Source organism: Melanerpes formicivorus, unplaced genomic scaffold, assembly GCF_026170545.1.
Source record: "Melanerpes formicivorus ecotype bairdi unplaced genomic scaffold, bMelFor1.0.p_v2 SCAF_38, whole genome shotgun sequence".
NCBI classification, from domain to species: domain Eukaryota; kingdom Metazoa; phylum Chordata; class Aves; order Piciformes; family Picidae; genus Melanerpes; species Melanerpes formicivorus.
Window position 1 is genome coordinate 825,344 of NW_027142390.1, and position 17,901 is coordinate 843,244.

At 69.4% G+C, this 17,901-nt stretch overlaps 1 protein-coding gene across 2 annotated transcripts; it reads left to right on the forward strand.

Annotated features, from left to right (window-relative positions):
- The first annotated feature begins 265 nt into the window (after positions 1-265).
- On the forward strand, positions 266-12,907 carry SSUH2 (ssu-2 homolog). Of its 2 annotated transcripts, none has more exons than XM_068157749.1 (14): positions 266-429; positions 1,970-2,055; positions 3,336-3,434; positions 3,619-3,664; positions 4,525-4,654; positions 5,062-5,122; positions 5,342-5,466; positions 6,948-7,010; positions 8,146-8,243; positions 8,865-8,957; positions 10,045-10,150; positions 10,943-11,044; positions 11,870-12,047; positions 12,518-12,907. In XM_068157749.1, the coding sequence occupies exons 1-13, from the start codon at positions 269-271 to the stop codon at positions 12,008-12,010; spliced, it is 1,311 nt and encodes a 436-aa protein (XP_068013850.1). In that variant the 5' UTR covers positions 266-268; the 3' UTR covers positions 12,011-12,047; positions 12,518-12,907. The 2 variants fall into 2 exon arrangements, with proteins under 2 accessions (XP_068013850.1, XP_068013851.1); XM_068157750.1 differs by having other exon boundaries at positions 11,870-12,031.
- Positions 12,908-17,901: the final 4,994 nt, after the last annotated feature.

Genomic DNA, 17,901 nt, shown 5'->3' on the forward strand with positions numbered 1-17,901 from the left:
GGCAGTGCCTGGCTGGGGCTGGGGCTGGGGCAGTGCCTGGCTGGGGCTGGGGCTGGGGCAGTGCCTGGCTGGGGCTGAGGCTGGGGCAGTGCTGGGCTGGGGCTGGGGCTGGGGCAGTGCTGGGCTGGGGCTGAGGCTGGGGCAGTGCTGGGCTGGGGCTGGGGCTGGGGCAGTGCCTGGCTGGGGCTGAGGCTGGGGCAGTGCTGGGCTGGGGCTGGGGCTGTGCCTTTTTGTTCCCCCTCCTCCCACAAGCAGGATGTGAGCAAAAATGTCCCAGAGATGCAAAACCACAGCAGCAGAACTTGGAGAACCTCAGGCAGGCAACTTCCTGCCCTGCTGTGGGGCTCCCAGCACTGGCCTCAGAGGTCACTTCTCCAGCTGCCCCCAGCAGAGCCCTTCAGCAGGGATGGAGAGAGCAGAGCTGCTCAGGTGAGGCCTGGGGCTGGCAGCCTTCCCCTGTGGGGAGAGGTGAGGCTGAGGATGCCGAGGATGGGGCTGCAGCGGTGCCCAGCTCTGCCCCTGCCCTGCCCTGCTCTGCCCCTGCCCTGCCCTGCTCTGCCCCTGCCCTGCTCTGCCCCTGCCCAGCTCTGCCCCTGCCCTGCCCAGCTCTGCCCCTGCCCTGCTCTGCCCCTGCCCTGCCCTGCTCTGCCCCTGCCCTGCTCTGCCCCTGCCCTGCCCTGCCCCTGCCCTGCTCTGCCCCTGCTCTGCCCCTGCTCTGCCCCTGCCCTGCTCTGCCCCTGCCCCTGCCCTGCCCCTGCCCTGCTCTGCCCCTGCTCTGCCCCTGCCCTGCTCTGCCCCTGCCCTGCTCTGCCCCTGACCCTGCTCTGCCCCTGCCCTGCTCTGCCCCTGCCCCTGCCCTGCCCCTGCCCTGCTCTGCCCCTGCCCTGCTCTGCCCCTGCCCTGCCCTGCCCCTGCCCTGCTCTGCCCCTGCCCTGCCCTGCTCTGCCCCTGCCCCTGCCCTGCCCCTGCCCTGCTCTGCCCCTGCCCTGCCCTGCCCTGCTCTGCCCCTGCCCTGCTCTGCCCCTGACCCTGCTCTGCCCCTGCCCTGCTCTGCCCCTGCCCCTGCCCTGCCCCTGCCCTGCTCTGCCCCTGCCCTGCCCTGCCCCTGCCCTGCTCTGCCCCTGCCCTGCCCTGCCCAGCTCTGCCCCTGCCCTGCCCTGCCCTGCCCCTGCCCTGCTCTGCCCCTGCCCTGCCCTGCTCTGCCCCTGCCCTGCTCTGCCCCTGCCCTGCCCAGCTCTGCCCCTGCCCTGCCCTGCTCTGCCCCTGCCCTGCCCTGCCCCTGACCCTGCCCTGCCCCTGACCCTGCTCTGCCCCTGACCCTGCTCTGCCCCTGACCCTGCTCTGCCCCTGCCCTGCTCTGCCCCTGCCCCTGCCCTGCCCCTGCCCTGCCCCTGCCCTGCCCTGCTCTGCCCCTGCCCTGCTCTGCCCCTGCCCTGCCCAGCTCTGCCCCTGCCCTGCCCTGCTCTGCCCCTGCCCTGCCCTGCCCCTGACCCTGCCCTGCCCCTGACCCTGCTCTGCCCCTGACCCTGCTCTGCCCCTGACCCTGCTCTGCCCCTGCCCTGCTCTGCCCCTGCCCCTGCCCTGCCCCTGCCCTGCCCCTGCCCTGCTCTGCCCCTGCTCTGCCCCTGCTCTGCCCCTGCCCCTGCCCTGCTCTGCCCCTGCCCCTGCTCTGCCCCTGCCCCTGCCCTGCCCCTGCCCCTGCCCTGCTCTGCCCCTGCTCTGCCCCTGCTCTGCCCCTGCTCTGCCCCTGCCCTGCTCTGCCCCTGCTCTGCCCCTGCTCTGCCCCTGCCCTGCTCTGCCCCTGCCCCTGCCCCTGCCCTGCTCTGCCCCTGCCCCTGCCCCTGCCCTGCTCTGCCCCTGCTCTGCCCCTGCCCCTGCCCTGCTCTGCCCCTGCCCTGCTCTGCCCCTGCCCTGCTCTGCCCCTGCCCCTGCCCTGCCCTCTGATGCTTTGTGTCTCTCTTCTGGGCAGGAGCAAGGACCTGGTGAGCTATGGGAGCTCAGACCCTCCTCCTCCTCCTCCTCCTCCTCCTCCCCCTCCTCCCCTCTGCGGGCCAGGTATGTGCAGCGCTGGGAGCTCTCCGGGGGGGGAACTGGAGCCGAAGCCTTCAGCTGCTGAGTGGCTGCCCCGGGGCAGCTCTGCTCTGCCTCCTGTCAGCTGCTGCCAGGGGAGGGCTGCAGGGTGCTGAGCTGCCAGGGGAGGGCCGCGGGGTGCTGAGCTGCCTGTGCAGGGCTGCAGGGTGCTGAGCTGCCAGGGGAAGGGCTGCAGGGTGCTGAGCTGCCAGGGGAGGGCTGCGGGGTGCTGAGCTGCCTGTGCAGGGCTGCAGGGTGCTGAGCTGCCAGGGGAAGGGCTGCAGGGTGCTGAGCTGCCAGGGGAGGGCTGCGGGGTGCTGAGCTGCCAGGGGAGGGCTGCAGGGTGCTGAGCTGCCAGGGGAAGGGCTGCAGGGTGCTGAGCTGCCAGGGAAGGGCTGCAGGGTGCTGAGCTGCCAGGGGAAGGGCTGCAGGGTGCTGAGCTGCCAGGGGAGGGCTGCAGGGTGCTGAGCTGCCAGGGGAGGGCTGCAGGGTGCTGAGCTGCCAGGGGAGGGCCGCAGGGTGCTGAGCTGCCTGTGCAGGGCTGCAGGGTGCTGAGCTGCCAGGGGAGGGCTGCGGGGTGCTGAGCTGCCAGGGGAGGGCTGCAGGGTGCTGAGCTGCCAGGGGAAGGGCTGCAGGGTGCTGAGCTGCCAGGGAAGGGCTGCAGGGTGCTGAGCTGCCAGGGGAGGGCCGCGGGGTGCTGAGCTGCCTGTGCAGGGCTGCGGGGTGCTGAGCTGCCAGGGGAGGGCTGCAGGGTGCTGAGCTGCCAGGGGAGGGCTGCAGGGTGCTGAGTGTGGCTGAACACAGCCTGGAGGCAGCAGGGCCTGGAGCTGGTGCCCTGCACACACTGGCACCTGCAGCTGGCACTGGGCTCTGCCCTGTGGAGCAGGGTGGGCGGCAGGGGTGGGCAGCAGGGGTGGGCAGCAGAGCCTGGCAGCAGGGGTGGGCAGCAGAGCCTGGCAGCAGAGCCTGGGAGCAGGGGTGGGCAGCAGGGGTGGGCAGCAGAGCCTGGGAGCAGGGGTGGGCAGCAGGGGTGGGCAGCAGAGCCTGGCAGCAGAGCCTGGCAGCAGAGGTGGCAGTGGCTCTGCTCCCTGTGCTCAGGGCTGGGCTGGCTCACAGCAGCCTGGCAGGGGTCTCCTCTGCCAGGGCACCGAAGGCCCTGCTGGATGCCACCCCTGCTGCCCTCCTGCCCCTGGGGGCCTCCTCCTTGCTCCCCACTGTGCTTTGGGACTGTCCCCAGATGGCACTGCCCAACCTCTGCCCCGCAGGTGTCCCTCCAGCCCCCAGCCCCTGTGGTGCCCTGGAGCCCTCTGCCCCCCCTGTGGAGCTGCTGGACGTGGGGCCTGGCACCGCTGCCAGGGCCGCAGGTACCCGCTGGGGGGTGCCTGGGGAGGGCACAGCCTGGCCAAGGGCAGTGGGGAGCGAGCTGGGGGGGCGTGGAGAGGAAAGGCTCAGCTCCTCCCTGCAGGAGGGAGCCTGGCCCTTGGCACTGCCCCTGGGCAGCGCTCCCCGTGCCACTCCCCACCACCTCACCTCCCCCTTCCCTTGCAGGGGCTGAAGGCTTCCCCCTGGCCGCAGCCTGCCAAGCAGAAGAGAGGTAAAGCTCCACTGCCCTCTGCTGCTGCGCGGCGGGCACGGGGCAGGCAGAGCTGGGCTGCTTGGGAGAGCCCTCTCGGACCAGGGCCACACAACGACCCGGGGCGGCACCCCCTGGCACCGGCACCCCCTGGCACCGGCACCCCCTGGCACCCCCCCCCGGCACCACCCCCCCCCTGGCACCACCCCCCAGCACTCAGCACCACAGCTCCAGGGCTCTGGAACCCCTCCAGGGGTGGAGACTGCACCACTGCCCTGGGCAGCCTGGGGCAGAGCTTCACAGCCCTTAAGGGGAAGAAACTCTTCCTCATGGCCAGCCCAAACCTCCCCTGGGGCAACCTGAGGCCATTTCCTCTTCTTCATCTTGTTCCTTGTGAGCAGAGCCCAACCCCCCCCCAGCTGCAGCCTCCTCCCAGGGAGTGCAGAGAGCAAGGAGGTCTCCCTCAGCCTCCTCTGCTCCAGGCTGCACACCCCCAGCCCCCTCAGCCTCTCCTCCCTCAGCCTCCTCTGCTCCAGGCTGAGCACCCCCAGCCCCCTCGGCCTCTCCTCCCTCAGCCTCCCCTGCTCCAGGCTGCACACCCCCAGCCCCCTCAGCCTCTCCTCCCTCAGCCTCCTCTGCTCCAGGCTGAGCACCCCCAGCCCCCTCGGCCTCTCCTCCCTCAGCCTCCTCTGCTCCAGGCTGCACACCCCCAGCCCCCTCAGCCTCTCCTCCCTCAGCCTCCCCTGCTCCAGGCTGCACACCCCCAGCCCCCTCAGCTGCTGGGGACTCCTGGCTGCTCCTCCCACAGGTCCTGTGTCCTCCCTTCCAGGAGCTCACAGCCAGCAGGCTGCAGGGCTTCAGCTCTCCCCCTCTCTTTGCAGCACCTTGCATCTGTCTGAGGAGGAAGCCAGAGAGGCCTTGCTGCAGTTTGCAGGCAGCAGATGCTGCTACAGCACTGCCCCTGCAGAGCAGCTGCGGGTGCAGGGCCTGGCTGTACTCAACACCTACAGAGTAAGGAGGGGGTGGGGGCACAGCTCAGCCCCCTGCACTGAGAGGGCTGCAGGGTGCCCTGCAGCAGCAGGGGAAGCTGCTGTGCTGTGGGGGTGCTGGAGCCCTGCAGCAGGCTGCTTCCAACCCCCCCTGGGCACCGTGCCCCTGGGCAGGCTGCTGGGGGAGCCCTGCAGGAGCTGGGGGGGCTGGGGGAGCCCTGCAGGAGCAGGGGGGGCTGGGGGAGCCCTGCAGGAGCTGGGGGGGCTGGGGGAGCCCTGGGCTGGGGGAGCCCTGCCGGAGCAGGGGGGGCTGGGGGAGCCCTGCTGGAGCAGGGGGGGCTGGGGGAGCACTGCTGAAGCAGGGGGCTGGGCTGGGGGAGCAGCCCCCCGGGCTGGGGGCTCTGGGCTGGCTGTGACTTGCTTTGGCAGTACCAGCTGCAGACCTTCACGGAGAGCAGGAGCACCCTCCCAGCCAGCAGGCCCTACAAGGGTGAGTGGCCTGGGGTCCTTGTCCTCGGGGGGGCCGTGCAGGACCCCCGCTGGGGGCTGCCCCTCCAGGATGCTGTGCAAGGGGCCCGCAGGGAGCAGCCTGCTGCCCGCCCCTGCCTCCCAGAGCTCCGTGGAAGGGTCTGGGTGCCGCCGGGTGCCCAGGCCTGCTCCCCCTGCCCCCACCACTCAGGGTCTCCCCCTGCCTTCTTGCCTCCCCCAGGGGAGTTTGTGGACTCCTGGCAGATGGGGAAGCCCCCAGGCCCCTGGGACATAGCTGTGGACCCTCCTCCCCTCTTTGCTGACTGCGAGATGCAGCTGCCGGTGCCCCACACTGCCCAGCTGCTGGTGAGCGCTGCAGGGCTGAAGGGATAGCTCCATGGGGGCTGCAGGGATAGCTGCAGGGGGGCTGCAGGGGGGCTGCAGGGATGGCTGCAGTGGGGCTGAAGGGATGGCTGCAGGGATGGCTCCATGGGGGCTGCAGGGGGGCTGCAGGGGGGCTGCAGGGATGGCTCCATGGGGGCTGCAGGGGGGCTGCAGGGATGGCTGCAGTGGGGCTGAAGGGATGGCTGCAGGGATGGCTCCATGGGGGCTGCAGGGGGGCTGCAGGGGGGGCTGCAGGGATAGCTGCAGGGGGGCTGCAGGGGGGCTGCAGGGATGGCTGCAGTGGGGCTGAAGGGATGGCTGCAGGGATGGCTCCATGGGGGCTCCAGGGGGGGCTGCAGGGATAGCTCCAGGGGGGCTGCAGGGATGGCTCCATGGGGGCTGCAGGGGGGGCTGCAGGGATAGCTCCAGGGGGGGCTGCAGGGATAGCTCCAGGGGGGCTGCAGGGATGGCTCCATGGGGGCTCCAGGGGGGGCTGCAGGGATAGCTCCAGGGGGGGCTGCAGGGATGGCTCCAGGGGGGCTGCAGGGATGGCTCCATGGGGGCTGCAGGGGGGGCTGCAGGGGGGCTGCAGGGGGGCTGCAGGGGGGCTGCACGGATAGCTCCAGGGGGGCTGCAGCAGGCTGAGTCTGGGCAGCATGCTGGGGGAGGTCCTGCCCTACTCTGCCCTGCTGAGGCCATGGCTGCAGGGCTGGGGCCAGGGCTGGGCTCCCTGGCTCAAGAGGGACAGGGAACTGCTGGGGAGGGAGCAGCAGAGGGCTGGGAAGCTGCTGAGAGGCCTGGGGCAGCTCTGAGGAGCAAAGGCTGAGAGCCCTGGGGCTGAGAGCCTGCAGCAGAGCAGCCCCAGAGGGCAGCTGAGCAATGCTGATCAATACCTCAAGGGTGGTGCCAGGAGGCTGGGGCCAGGCTGTGCTCAGTGGTGCCCAGGGACAGGGTGAGGGGCAAGGGGCACAGACTGCACCCTCAGCAGCTCCACCTGAGCATGAGGAGGAGCTTCTGTCCTTGGAGGGTGCTGGAGGCCTGGAGCAGGCTGCCAGGGAGGCTGTGGAGTCTCCCTCCCTGCCTGGCTGTGCTCCTGAGGGCCCTGCCCTGGTCTCCAGAGGTCCCTTCCAGCCCCTGCCCTGCTGTGACTCTGAGCAGAGCTCCTCCTGTCCCTGTCCAGTGCTGGTTTGCCACGGGGCAGAGCCTGCTGGGGCAGGGGCTCCACACACAGCAGGATGGAGCAGAGGCTCTCCCAGTGCTGTGCTGGTGCTGAGCAAGCACGGGGGGGTGGGGGTGGGCTGCATGGTACCCTCAGCCCTCTCCCCCAGCTGGTCTGAGCCTCCTTGCTGCAGGCAGCTCTGCAGGCTGAGGCTGCAGGGGGCTGGCTTTGGGGGTGGTCTGCAGTGGGCAGTGCCAGGGGGGGTCCTGGAGTGCCCAAGCTGCTCCCTCTGCTCGGCTCCCAGGCCTGTCCCAGCTGCGCTGGATCTGGCTCTGCCCCATGCAGGAGCTGTGGAGGATCTGGCAAGGTATGGCCCAGGGTCCCCCTGTCCCCTGCCCTGGCTGCCCTCTGCACTCAGAGCACAGAGGCAGTTCTAAAGCCCTCTGAGGGAGGGCAGGATGCCAACCACCCCCCTGGGCATGTCCTTTCCTCCTCTGGGCTGGGCACAGCCCTTGGTGGTGTGGAGGGCAGGAGGCAGAGCTGCTGCAGGGTCAGGCTGGGCTGGAGGGTGCCCTGCTGGTGTCCCTTTGTTTGGGTGGCACTGGGGTGGAAAGATAAAGCAGCAGTGTCAACAGGGGGGGCTGGGGGGGGGCTGAGGACGTGCCTGGGGGTCCATCAGGTGTGGGGGGGAGGTGGTGAGCAGGGAGCAGCTCCCCACTCAAAGTGCTGCTCCTCTCTCTGCAAATATTGTCTCAGGGAGCTGCACAGCTGCAGCCTGGAGGCCTCTGCTGTAAACAAGCAGCCAGGGCAGCTCAGCCCAGGGGCTGCCTGCAGGGGCCAGGGGCAGCTGGGGAGGGAAGAGTTGTCCCTCCTGGCAAGGGGCAGGGAGCTGCCCACAAGGCCTTGTCCTGGCTGGGCTCACACTGCCCTGCTGGGCTCACACTGCCCTGCTGGGCTCCCTCCTGCAGCTGGCTGAGGGCAGGAGCAGGCAACAGCAAACTGTGGCTCCAGGGAGAGCTTCTGGTGGGGACAGTCAGAGGGCTGGGGACAGCCTCTAGAGCAGCACAAGGGAGGATGGTTTGGGCTCCCAGAGGGAGACTCAGAGTGGGGAGAAGGGAGAAAGGTTTGAGGCTGAGGGTGGGGAGAGCCTGGCCCAGGCTGCCCAGAGAGCTGGGAGCTGCCCCCTGGCTGGCAGCAGTGCAGGGCAGGGTGGTTGGGGCTGGGAGCAGCCTGCCCCTGGCTGGGGGCTGGGAGCAGCCTGCCCCTGGCTGGGGGCTGGGAGCAGCCTGCCCCTGGCTGGGGGCTGGGAGCAGCCTGCCTCTGGCTGGGGCTGTCCCTGCTGGCTGCAGGGGGCTGCGCTGGAGGGGCTCTGGGGGTCCCTGCCCACCAAACCAGCCTGGGGCTCTGTGCCTGCTCCCACCCTGGGCCTCTCTAAGCATCAGAAGTGGTCAAGGAAAGGACTGTTTGGTGACCTGCCCTTGCTGTTTGTGCCCTGCCTGCAGAGGACCTGTGTGTTCTGTGCAGGAAGTGGCCTCTGGGACTCCAGCCAGGATGGCCTCCAGCAGAGCTGCTCCCACTGCCTGGGCTCAGGGAGGATGAGGTGAGGAGCACCCAGCTCCAGATGGAGGTGGTGCTGGAAGGGAGCTCTGGAGCTCCCCAAGCCCCCTGCCCCAGCAGGGCTCCCACAGCAGCCTGCCCAGCAGCACAGGGACCAGGGGGGGTTGGGAGCTCTCCACACCAGGAGACTCCACAACCTCTCTGGGCAGCCTGCTCCAGGCCCCCAGCACCCTCACAACAAACAACTTTCTCCTCCTGCTCAGGTGGAGCCTCCTGGGTGCCAGTCTGTGCCCCCTGCCCCTTGTGCTGCCCCTGGGCACCCCTGAGCAGAGCCTGGCCCCAGCCTCTTTCATCTCTTTATCTCTTTCCTGGCTGTGGAGTCTCCTCTGGAGACCTTCACCTCCCACCTGGCTCTGCTCCTGTGTGCCCTGCTTGCCCTGCCCTGGCAGGGGGCTGCCCTGGCTGATCTCCAGGGGTCCCTTCCAGCCCCCCCATGCTGGCAGCCCCCCCGAGGTGTGCAGTGGGGCAGACACAGGCCCTTGCCCCCCTCAGAGCCATCTCCCAGTGCTCTGCTTTGCCCAGCTCCCCTCTGCTCCCTGCCACCCCTCCCCCTGGTCCCAGTGAGCTTGGAGGCCTCCCCCCAGCTCCTCTTTCCCTCTCTCAGCTGTAGTCCCTGCCTGGGGGAGGGCACAGTGCCCTGTGCCCGCTGTGCCACCAAGGGCCTCCTGCTGTGCTACCTGGAGCTGACCATCACCTGGTGAGTGGAGCCTGGCAGGCACTGGAGCCTGGCAGCATGCAGGGCATCCCTGGCACAGGCTGGGGGGCTCCTGGGCTGCCTTGCACCAAGTGGTGCCTGCAGGGTGGGGTTGGGAGGGACCCCTGGGGATCCCCCAGCCCAAGCCCCTGGTCCAGCAGGGCTCCCCCAGCAGCACAGTGCCCAGGGGGGGTTGGAAGCTCTCCACAACCTCTCTGGGCAGCCTGCTCCAGGCCTCCAGCAGCCTCAGGTGCTGCCAGGCTCTGGGTGCCAGGCAGGCTGCTGCTGCTGGAGATGCTGAAGGAGAAGGTGGAGCTGCTGCAGCTCAGAGGAGCAGGGAGCCCTGCCAGGGGCTGGGGGAGTCTGCAGTGGCTGTGCAGGGGGCAAGGGCAGTCTGCAGCAGGCACCCAGGGGTGGGGAAGGTGTGAGGCTGGTGGGGCCAGGCAGAAACCCCAACAGCTGGGCAGCTGTTCAAGGGAAACCAGCAGGCTGCTGAGCCAGGGCCGCAGCGGCTCTGCCCTCGGGAGCCCTCTCCCGGTGGCCTCCCGGGAGCCCTCTGCCCGTGTCCCGGTGGCCTCCCGGGAGCCCTCTCCCGGTGTCCCGGTGGCCTCTCGGGTGCTGCTTGGCTCTGCCTCACTGCTCAGCTTCTGGGCTTAGGTTTTGCTTCCTTGGTGCAAGCTGTGCAGCTCCCCAGACACACCAGGAGCAGGAGGAGGAAGGTTCCCCTGCCCTCCCCCCCCGTGCATGGGAAGAGTCACAGAAGGGTTGGGTTGGGAGGGAGCTCAAAGCTCAGCCAGCTCCAGCCCCCTGCCCTGGGCAGGGACCCCTCCCACCAGCCCAGGCTGCTCAAGGCCTCATCCAGCCTGGCCTGGGACACCTCCAGGGAGGGGGCAGCCACAGCCCCCTGGGCAACCTGTGCCATCTCCTCATGCCTGGCAGGAGGCTGCCCAGAGGAGGAGGAGGAGACCCCAGAGGAATGTCAGTGTGGAGCTGGGCAGGGGGAAGGCAGAGGTGTGGAGCTGGCAGCAGCTCCTGGCTGTGTCCTGGGGCAGCTGGGGGGGCTGTGAGCTGACTTTTCTCTCCCCCCCAGGAAGAACAACATCACTGAGTACATCCTGGAGAAGAGCCAGGGCCTGCCCCTGTCCTGCTTGCAGGAGGCCACTGGGAAGCAGCTCTTCAGTGAGGAGCAGCCACAGGTGAGCTGCCCCTGGCCAGCAGCCCCAGCAGCGAGCCCCAGAGCTCAGGGGGCAGCCAGGGGCTCCCTGCTGGCCAGGACCATCCCCGGGGCAGCCAGGTGAAAGGCAGAGCTGCTCCAGGAGGCTGCCACTGCTGCTTGGAGGAGAAGCCTGACAGCAGTGGCTGCAGGACAGGGGAGCTGCCTGTAGCCCCCAGCAGCTCCCTGGGGGTGCTGGGTGCCCACCCAGGTGTGGACAGCCCTGGAGGTGCCTGGGAGGGACACAGCTGAGCTGTGCTCCAGAACCAGGATCTCAGCAGGAGGGGCTTGGGAAGCTCAGGCTTTGCAGCTTGGGCTGGGGGAAGGCTGCTGAGGACCCACTGGTGATGGTGGGGAGCAGGGGAGGGCTGAGCCCCTGGCCTGGGCCCTCCTTGGGGGCTCTGAGGCTGTGCACAGCGCTGCAGGGCAGCCCTGCAGCCCAAGGCAGCCAGGCAGGGCCAGGCTCCGTGTGCCAGGGAGGACCTGGGCTGCCCATGCTTGCCCTCTTCTGAGGAGCAGGGGTTCAGGCCCGGGTGTTTCAGGGGGTCCTAGGATGGGTTGGGTGGGAGGGCACCTTGGAGCTCACCCAGTGCCACCCCCTGCCCCGGGCAGGGCACCTCCCACCGGCACAGGCTGCTCAGGGCTGGCCCTCAACGCCTCCGGGGAGGGGGCACACGGGGCCTCCCTGGGCAGCCTGTTGGCCGTGAGGACGTCCCTGAGCGCCCTGGGGAGGTCTGCTGGGTGCTGAGGAGCCTCCTCTGCCTCCCCCTGCCAGGTGAGCAGCCGGGGGCTGCCCCCGGCGCTGGTGCGGGGCGCGGAGTCCTGCCTGGCGCTGCAGCGCGGGCGGCTGCCGGAGCACTCTCGCATCCTCAGGCAGGTAGGGATGCTCTGGGGCTCGGGCAGGGATGCTCTGGGGCTCGGGCAGGGATGCTCTGGGGCTCGGGCAGGGATGCTGCCGGGGCTCGGGCAGGCAGGGATGCTGCCGGGGCTCGGGCAGGGATGCTGCCGGGGCTCGGGCAGGGATGCGCCGGGGCTCGGGCAGGGAGGGATGCTGCCGGGGCTCGGGCAGGGAGGGATGCTGCCGGGGCTCGGGCAGGGATGCGCCGGGGCTCGGGCAGGGAGGGATGCTGCCGGGGCTCGGGCAGGGAGGGATGCTGCCGGGGCTCGGGCAGGCAGGGATGCTGCCGGGGCTCGGGCAGGGCGGGCTGCTGCCGGGGCTCGGGCAGGGCGGGCTGCTGCCGGGGCTCGGGCAGGGAGGGATGCTGCCGGGGCTCGGGCAGGGATGCTCCCGGGGCTCGGGCAGGGAGGGATGCTGCCGGGGCTCGGGCAGGGATGCTCCCGGGGCTCGGGCAGGGAGGGATGCTCCGGGGCTCGGGCAGGGATGCTCTAGGCCCGGGCGGGCAGGGATGCTGCCGGGGGGTATTGGGCTCTTCCAGCCAAGATGTTCCATGCCCCCGGGGCAGCTCCTCTGGCCCAGGAGGACTTTGCTTTGGGGTCGAAAGCCTCCCAGCTGTGAGCCTGCACCAAGGCTGCTGGCCTTGGGACATCAGCTGGCATTTGGCTCTGCTGCTCCTCCCACCCCTCCCTGGCAGCTGGGACCTGCGGCTGCCCAGCACCACCCCCAGGGGCATCTCCTGCAGCGGTGAGCCCTGGCTGGCAGCCAGAGGCAGCTGTGGACCCCAGGCCCTTTCTCCCCTGGCAGAAGCAGACCCTGGAGCTGATCCCCCTCACCAGGGTGGACTATGCCTGGAGGGGGAGGCTCCACTCCTTCTATGTCTATGGCAATGAGAACCAGGTCTATGCCAAGGACTACCCCGGGAAGTGCTGCTGTGCCCTGCTCTGAGCCTCCAGCAGCTGGGGCCGGGTAACCTGCCCTGAGGGTGAGAACCTCCCTGGGCAGGGGGGAAGGGAAGCTGGGCCACTGCTGGAGAGGCTTTGCAGACTCTGGTGATGGGGGGAGGGTGGAGCTGGCTGAGCTTTGAGCCCCTCTGTGAACCCCCTCAGAGCTTCCTTGGAGCTGAGCCCTGCTGGGGGCTGAAGTGCCTCTAGCTGTGCCCCTCCCCGTGGGGCTGTGCTGAGCTGGAGGGACCTCTGCCCCCCCAGGTTGCTGGGACATGAGGAAGCAGAGGCTCAAGCCCTGCAGCTGCCCCTGGGGAGCTGCCTGCTCCATGCTGTGGGGATCCATCCCACCAGCAAGTGGGGGGCAGCAGGGGATGAGGACCCTCCTCAGAGAGCCTTCCTGCCTCTGGGGCTGGTGTGTTGGCCCCAGGCCTGCTGCCCCCGGGGGGTGGCAAAGGAAGGGCTCTGGAAGCACAGAGCTGGGGGCTGTTGATTTCCCTTTGCTTTGCAGGGCCTGGAGCCAGCTCCCAGCCAGACCCAGCCCTCAGGCTGCTGGGGACCACCCTCCCTGGGCTGCCCACGGGCTGAAGGCATCTTCCCACCCCCCAGGAGTGCTGGCTGGCTGCCTCGAAGGGGCAAGGGCTGAGCAGAGCCTGGCCCCAGCCTCTTGCCCCCCCCAGCTCCTTCAGCTCTTGCTGAGCATTGCTCAGCTCCCCTCTGGGGCTGCTCTGCTGCAGGCTCTCAGCCCCAGGGCTCTCAGCCTCTGCTGCTCCCAGGGCTGCTCCAGGCCCCTCAGCAGCTCTGTTGGACTCTCCAAATGGGGGGGAGAGGCAGAGTTTGGGGTCCCTTGGGAGGGGGGAGCAGAGCTGCTCAGCTCCCAGGCAGCCCTTCTGGGAACCAATAAAGGGATTTCTGCTGAGTGGTGCTGAGCAGGCTCAGGGCCTCTGCAGGTTTGGTCATTGCTCTCTACAACTACCTGAAGGGGGTTGTAGCCAGGTGGGGGTTGGGCTCTTCTCCCAGGCACCCAGCACCAGAACAAGAGGACACAGTCTCAAGCTGCGCCAGGGGAGGTCTAGACTCGAGGTGAGGAGGAAGTTCTTCACTGAGTGAGTTGTTAGCCCTTGGGATGTGCTGCCCAGGGAGGTGGTGGAGTCACCATCCCTGGAGGGGTTCAGGAGGGGATTGGATGTGGCACTTGGAGCCATGGTCTGGCCATGGGGTCTGTGTTGATAGGTTGGACTCGATGATCCTCGAGGTCCTTTCCAACCTAAGTGACACTGTGAGACTGTGAGACTGTGAGACTGTGACACTGTGACACTGTGGTCGCAGGCACAGGGCAGGAGGTGCCCATAGCTCTGCCCCCCTGCCCTCAGGGGGAGGAGATGCTGCCAGCAGCCCTGGGCCTGCCCTGCAGGGCTCTCTCCCCACAGCCCTTCAGGCCTTCCTGGGGAGGTTTGAACTTGCAGCAGCAGTCAGGGGGGTCCTGCCAGAAGGCCACCCAGGATGCTGGCCAGGGGGCTGCTGGCTGCATGCAGTCACAGAAGGGTTTGGGTTGGAGAAGGCCTCTGAGCTCCCCCAGTCCAACACCAACCCAGGCCCCCATGGCCACCAGACCCTGGCCCCAGAGCCATGGCCACAGGGCTCTGGAGCCCCTCCAGGGCTGGGGACTCCACCACCTCCCTGGGCAGCCTCTGCCAGGCCCTGTGCCCTCCTGCAGGACAGGGATTGCTCCTCATGCCCACTCTGCTCCCCTGGTCCCAGTCCTGCCTGCTGGCAGCAGCCCTGCAGGTGGCTGTGGCTTTGCTGTAGCCCTGGGCTGGAGCTGCCCCCTGCCTCTCCTTGCTGCCCCCTGCCTCTCCTGCCCTGCTGCCCCCTGCCTCTCCTTGCTGCCCCCTGCCTCTCCTTGCTGCCCCCTGCCTCTCCTTGCTGCCCCCTGCCTCTCCTGCCCTGCTGCCCCCTGCCTCTCCTTGCTGCCCCCTGCCTCTCCTGCCTTGCTGGCCCCTGCCTCTCCTGCCCTGCTGCCCCCTGCCTCTCCTGCCCTGCTGCCCCCTGCCTCTCCTTGCTGCCCCCTGCCTCTCCTTGCTGCCCCCTGCCTCTCCTGCCCTGCTGCCCCCTGCCTCTCCTGCCCTGCTGGCCCCTGCCTCTCCTTGCTGCCCCCTGCCTCTCCTCGCTGCCCCCTGCCTCTCCTGCCTTGCTGCCCCCTGCCTCTCCTTGCTGCCCCCTGCCTCTCCTTGCTGCCCCCTGCCTCTCCTCGCTGCCCCCTGCCTCTCCTGCCTTGCTGCCCCCTGCCTCTCCTTGCTGCCCCCTGCCTCTCCTGCCTTGCTGCCCCCTGCCTCTCCTGCCCTGCTGGCCCCTGCCTCTCCTTGCTGCCCCCTGCCTCTCCTGCCTTGCTGCCCCCTGCCTCTCCTGCCTTGCTGCCCCCTGCCTCTCCTGCCCCCTGCCTCTCCTTGCTGCCCCCTGCCTCTCCTGCCCTGCTGCCCCCTGCCTCTCCTGCCCTGCTGGCACCTCTTCAGTGCTGCTGTCAGAGCTCATTTCCCACTCCCCAGCCCCCAGCCCTGCCTTTGCTGTGCCCTGGGGGGGTGTCCTTGCTCACTGATGCTGCCCTGGGCTGGAGGTGCCCTGCCCCTGGGAGTTTGCTGAGCAGGAGAGGCTCCTGCAGGGCAGCTGCCTGCATGTGGAGCCCTTCAGCTGCAGCTCCCGGCCTGGGCAGGGGCCTGAGGCCCTGCAGGGCTGTGCCAGGGCACAGGGCTCAGTGCTGGGCTGGGGCAGTGCAGGGCTGAGCTCCTGCAGGGCTGTGCCAGGGCACAGGGCTCAGTGCTGGTGTGTGGCAGTGCAGGGCTGAGCTCCTGCAGGGCTGTGCCAGGGCACAGGGCGCAGTGCTGGGCTGGGGCAGTGCAGGGCTGAGCTCCTGCAGGGCAGTGCCAGGGCACAGGGCTCAGTGCTGGGCTGGGGCAGTGCAGGGCTGAGCTCCTGCAGGGCTGTGCCAGGGCACAGGGCGCAGTGCTGGGCTGGGGCAGTGCAGGGCTGAGCTCCTGCAGGGCAGTGCCAGGGCACAGGGCTCAGTGCTGGGCTGGGGCAGTGCAGGGCTGAGCTCCTGCAGGGCTGTGCCAGGGCACAGGGCGCAGTGCCAGGGCACAGGGCTCAGTGCTGGGCTGGGGCAGTGCAGGGCTGAGCTCCTGCAGGGCTGTGCCAGGGCACAGGGCTCAGTGCTGGGCTGGGGCAGTGCAGGGCTGAGCTCCTGCAGGGCAGTGCCAGGGCACAGGGCTCAGTGCTGGGCTGGGGCAGTGCAGGGCTGAGCTCCTGCAGGGCAGTGCCAGGGCACAGGGCTCAGTGCTGGGCTGGGGCAGTGCAGGGCTGAGCTCCTGCAGGGCTGTGCCAGGGCACAGGGCTCAGTGCTGGGCTGGGGCAGTGCAGGGCTGAGCTCCTGCAGGGCTGTGCCAGGGCACAGGGCTCAGTGCTGGGCTGGGGCAGTGCAGGGCTGAGCTCCTGCAGGGCTGTGCCAGGGCACAGGGCTCAGTGCTGGTGTGTGGCAGTGCAGGGCTGAGCTCCTGCAGGGCTGTGCCAGGGCACAGGGCTCAGTGCTGGGCTGGGGCAGTGCAGGGCTGAGCTCCTGCAGGGCTGTGCCAGGGCACAGGGCTCAGTGCTGGTGTGTGGCAGTGCAGGGCTGAGCTCCTGCAGGGCTGTGCCAGGGCACAGGGCTCAGTGCTGGGCTGGGGCAGTGCAGGGCTGAGCTCCTGCAGGGCTGTGCCAGGGCACAGGGCTCAGTGCTGGTGTGTGGCAGTGCAGGGCTGAGCTCCTGCAGGGCAGTGCCAGGGCACAGGGCTCAGTGCTGGGCTGGGGCAGTGCAGGGCTGAGCTCCTGCAGGGCAGTGCCAGGGCACAGGGCTCAGTGCAGGGCTGAGCTCCTGCAGGGCAGCTGGGGACAGCACAGCCTGGCTGTGGGGGGCCAGAGGGAACCTGCTCCATGTGGCTGCAAAGCCTGAGGGGCCCCAGCCCAAGCCCAGCTGGGTCCCAGCTCTCTCCTCCAGCCTGTGCTGCTCAGTCCTCAGCTTGAGGCTGCTCTGGGCCCCCCCCAGCCAGCCCCTCCTCAGCCCCAAGTGTCTGCAGAAGAGCCCCTGGGCTCTGCAGGGGGCTTAGGCAGGGGGTTGGGATCCCCTGGGCTGCTTCCTGCTTGTGTCCCAGGGAGCTCAGGTGCTGAAGCCATCAGCTTGGCCCTGCTCAGCCAGCCTGTGCTGGGGGGGCAAGGAAATGCCTCTCCCAGAGGGGAGAGGAAGGAAAAGAGCTCTCAGGAGAGGAAACCCTGCCCAGGAGGCAGCTGGGGCTGGCTGGGTCCTGCTGGAAGCAAGGCCAAGTCTCCAGCACTGTGCTGGGCAGGGCAGAGCCCAGGCAAGGCAGCTTCCTGCAGCGGGATCCCAGCAGGCTGCAGGGCAGGAGGAGGCTGCTGGGCAGGGCACTGCCTGGCATGTGGCATGGCCAGGGGTGCTGGGGCACCTCTGCTGTGTGCCCAGCAGGCAGGCAGAGCCCTGGGGGCTGCCAGCAGCAGAGGACATCTCCCTGCTGGGCACTCCCAGAGCAGAGTTGGCTAAACTGTGTCCTTTGGGGGGCAACACCTCAGCCCTGCAGGAGGGGGCTGAGGCTTCTGTGCCTTGGGTGTGCTCAGCAACCACCCAAGGGCTCTGCCCTGGGCTGGGCCTCGGGGGCAGCATCCCTGGGGTGCCACAGAGGGTGCAAGAGGCCAGGAGGAACAATTCTGTGCTGCAGGAGGGGGCAGGGGCTGGCACAGGCTGCCCAGGGAGGTGGTGCAGTCCCCAAGCCTGGAGCTGTGGCCATGGCTCCTGGGGCCCTGGTGGGGTTGGGTTGCAGGCTGGAGGGGAGGATCTTGGAGGCCTTCTGCAAGCCAACTCTGCTGAGGTCCTGGGCAGGGGTGCTGGGCAGCCTGGCTCCCAGAGCCACCAGCAGCTCCTGGGGGTGGCCTTCCCTCGGGGGCTGAGCTCCTGGGGCTGGGCTGAGGCTCTCTGCTCCCTCTGGAGGCTTGGCAGAGACATTTGACCAGCAGCAGCCCCTGGGGGCCTTCCAGCCTGGCCCTCTGAGCCCAGCCAAGGCTGACTCCTGGGCACTCCAGAACCCTGCAAGGGTTGGGCTGGAAGGGAGCTCAAAGCTCAGCCAGTCCCAGCTCCAGGGGCAGGGACCCCTCCCCCCAGCCCAGGCTGCTCAGGGCCTCATCCAGCCTGGTCCTGAACACCTCCAGGCAGCCACAGCCTCCCTGGGCAGCCTGTGCCAGGCTCTCCCCAGCCTCCCTGCCAAGGATTCCTTCCTCCTCTCCACTCTCAGCCTCCCCTCTCCCAGCTCCAAGCCACTGTCCCTCCCCCTGGCACTCCCAGCCCTTGTCCCCAGTCCCTCCCCAGCTCTCCTGGAGCCCTTCAGGTGCTGGAGCTGCTCTGAGCTCTCCCTGCAGCCTTCTCCCCTCCGTGCTGCTCAGCCTGGAGCTCCTGCAGGGCTCCTGCAGCCCAGGCTCTGAGGCTGTGCTCCTCCCAAGGCCTTGTGGAGAGCTGAGCCAAGCCCCATGGGGAGGGGGCTGGGCTCCAGGGACCTCCCTGTGTAGCCTCCCAGCCACAGCAAGTGAGGCAGCTCAGGCCTGGGGCACAGCTGCTGCAGGGCTCTGCAGAGGGCCCCCAGTGCTCCCCAGCAAGAGCTGCTTGTGCCCCCCCCGATGGCTCTCCCCGGGGGGGCCAGGGGCACTGCAGAGCTCCCTCAGCCCCCCCAGGCTGCCCTGGGCTGTGCTTCCCCCCTGCAGCCAGGGGCTGGTGGTGCTCTCTGCTCCAGGCCCCTGGCCTCTGTTCTGCCCCCAGCAGGCTGCCAGGGAGCCCCCAGCCCCGGGGGGGTGCAGCCAGGGCCC

What these genes read in the sequence shown, in the direction of transcription:
- SSUH2 (XM_068157749.1), top strand. Translation starts at nt 269, where the DNA reads ATGTCCCAGAGATGCAAAACCACAGCAGCAGAACTTGGAGAACCTCAG. An exon ending in TCCTCCCCTCTGCGGGCCAG is followed by an intron (nt 2,056 to 3,335) that starts GTATGTGCAGCG and finishes TCTGCCCCGCAG; the next exon opens with GTGTCCCTCCAGCCCCCAGC. An exon ending in AGCCAGCAGGCCCTACAAGG is followed by an intron (nt 5,123 to 5,341) that starts GTGAGTGGCCTG and finishes TGCCTCCCCCAG; the next exon opens with GGGAGTTTGTGGACTCCTGG.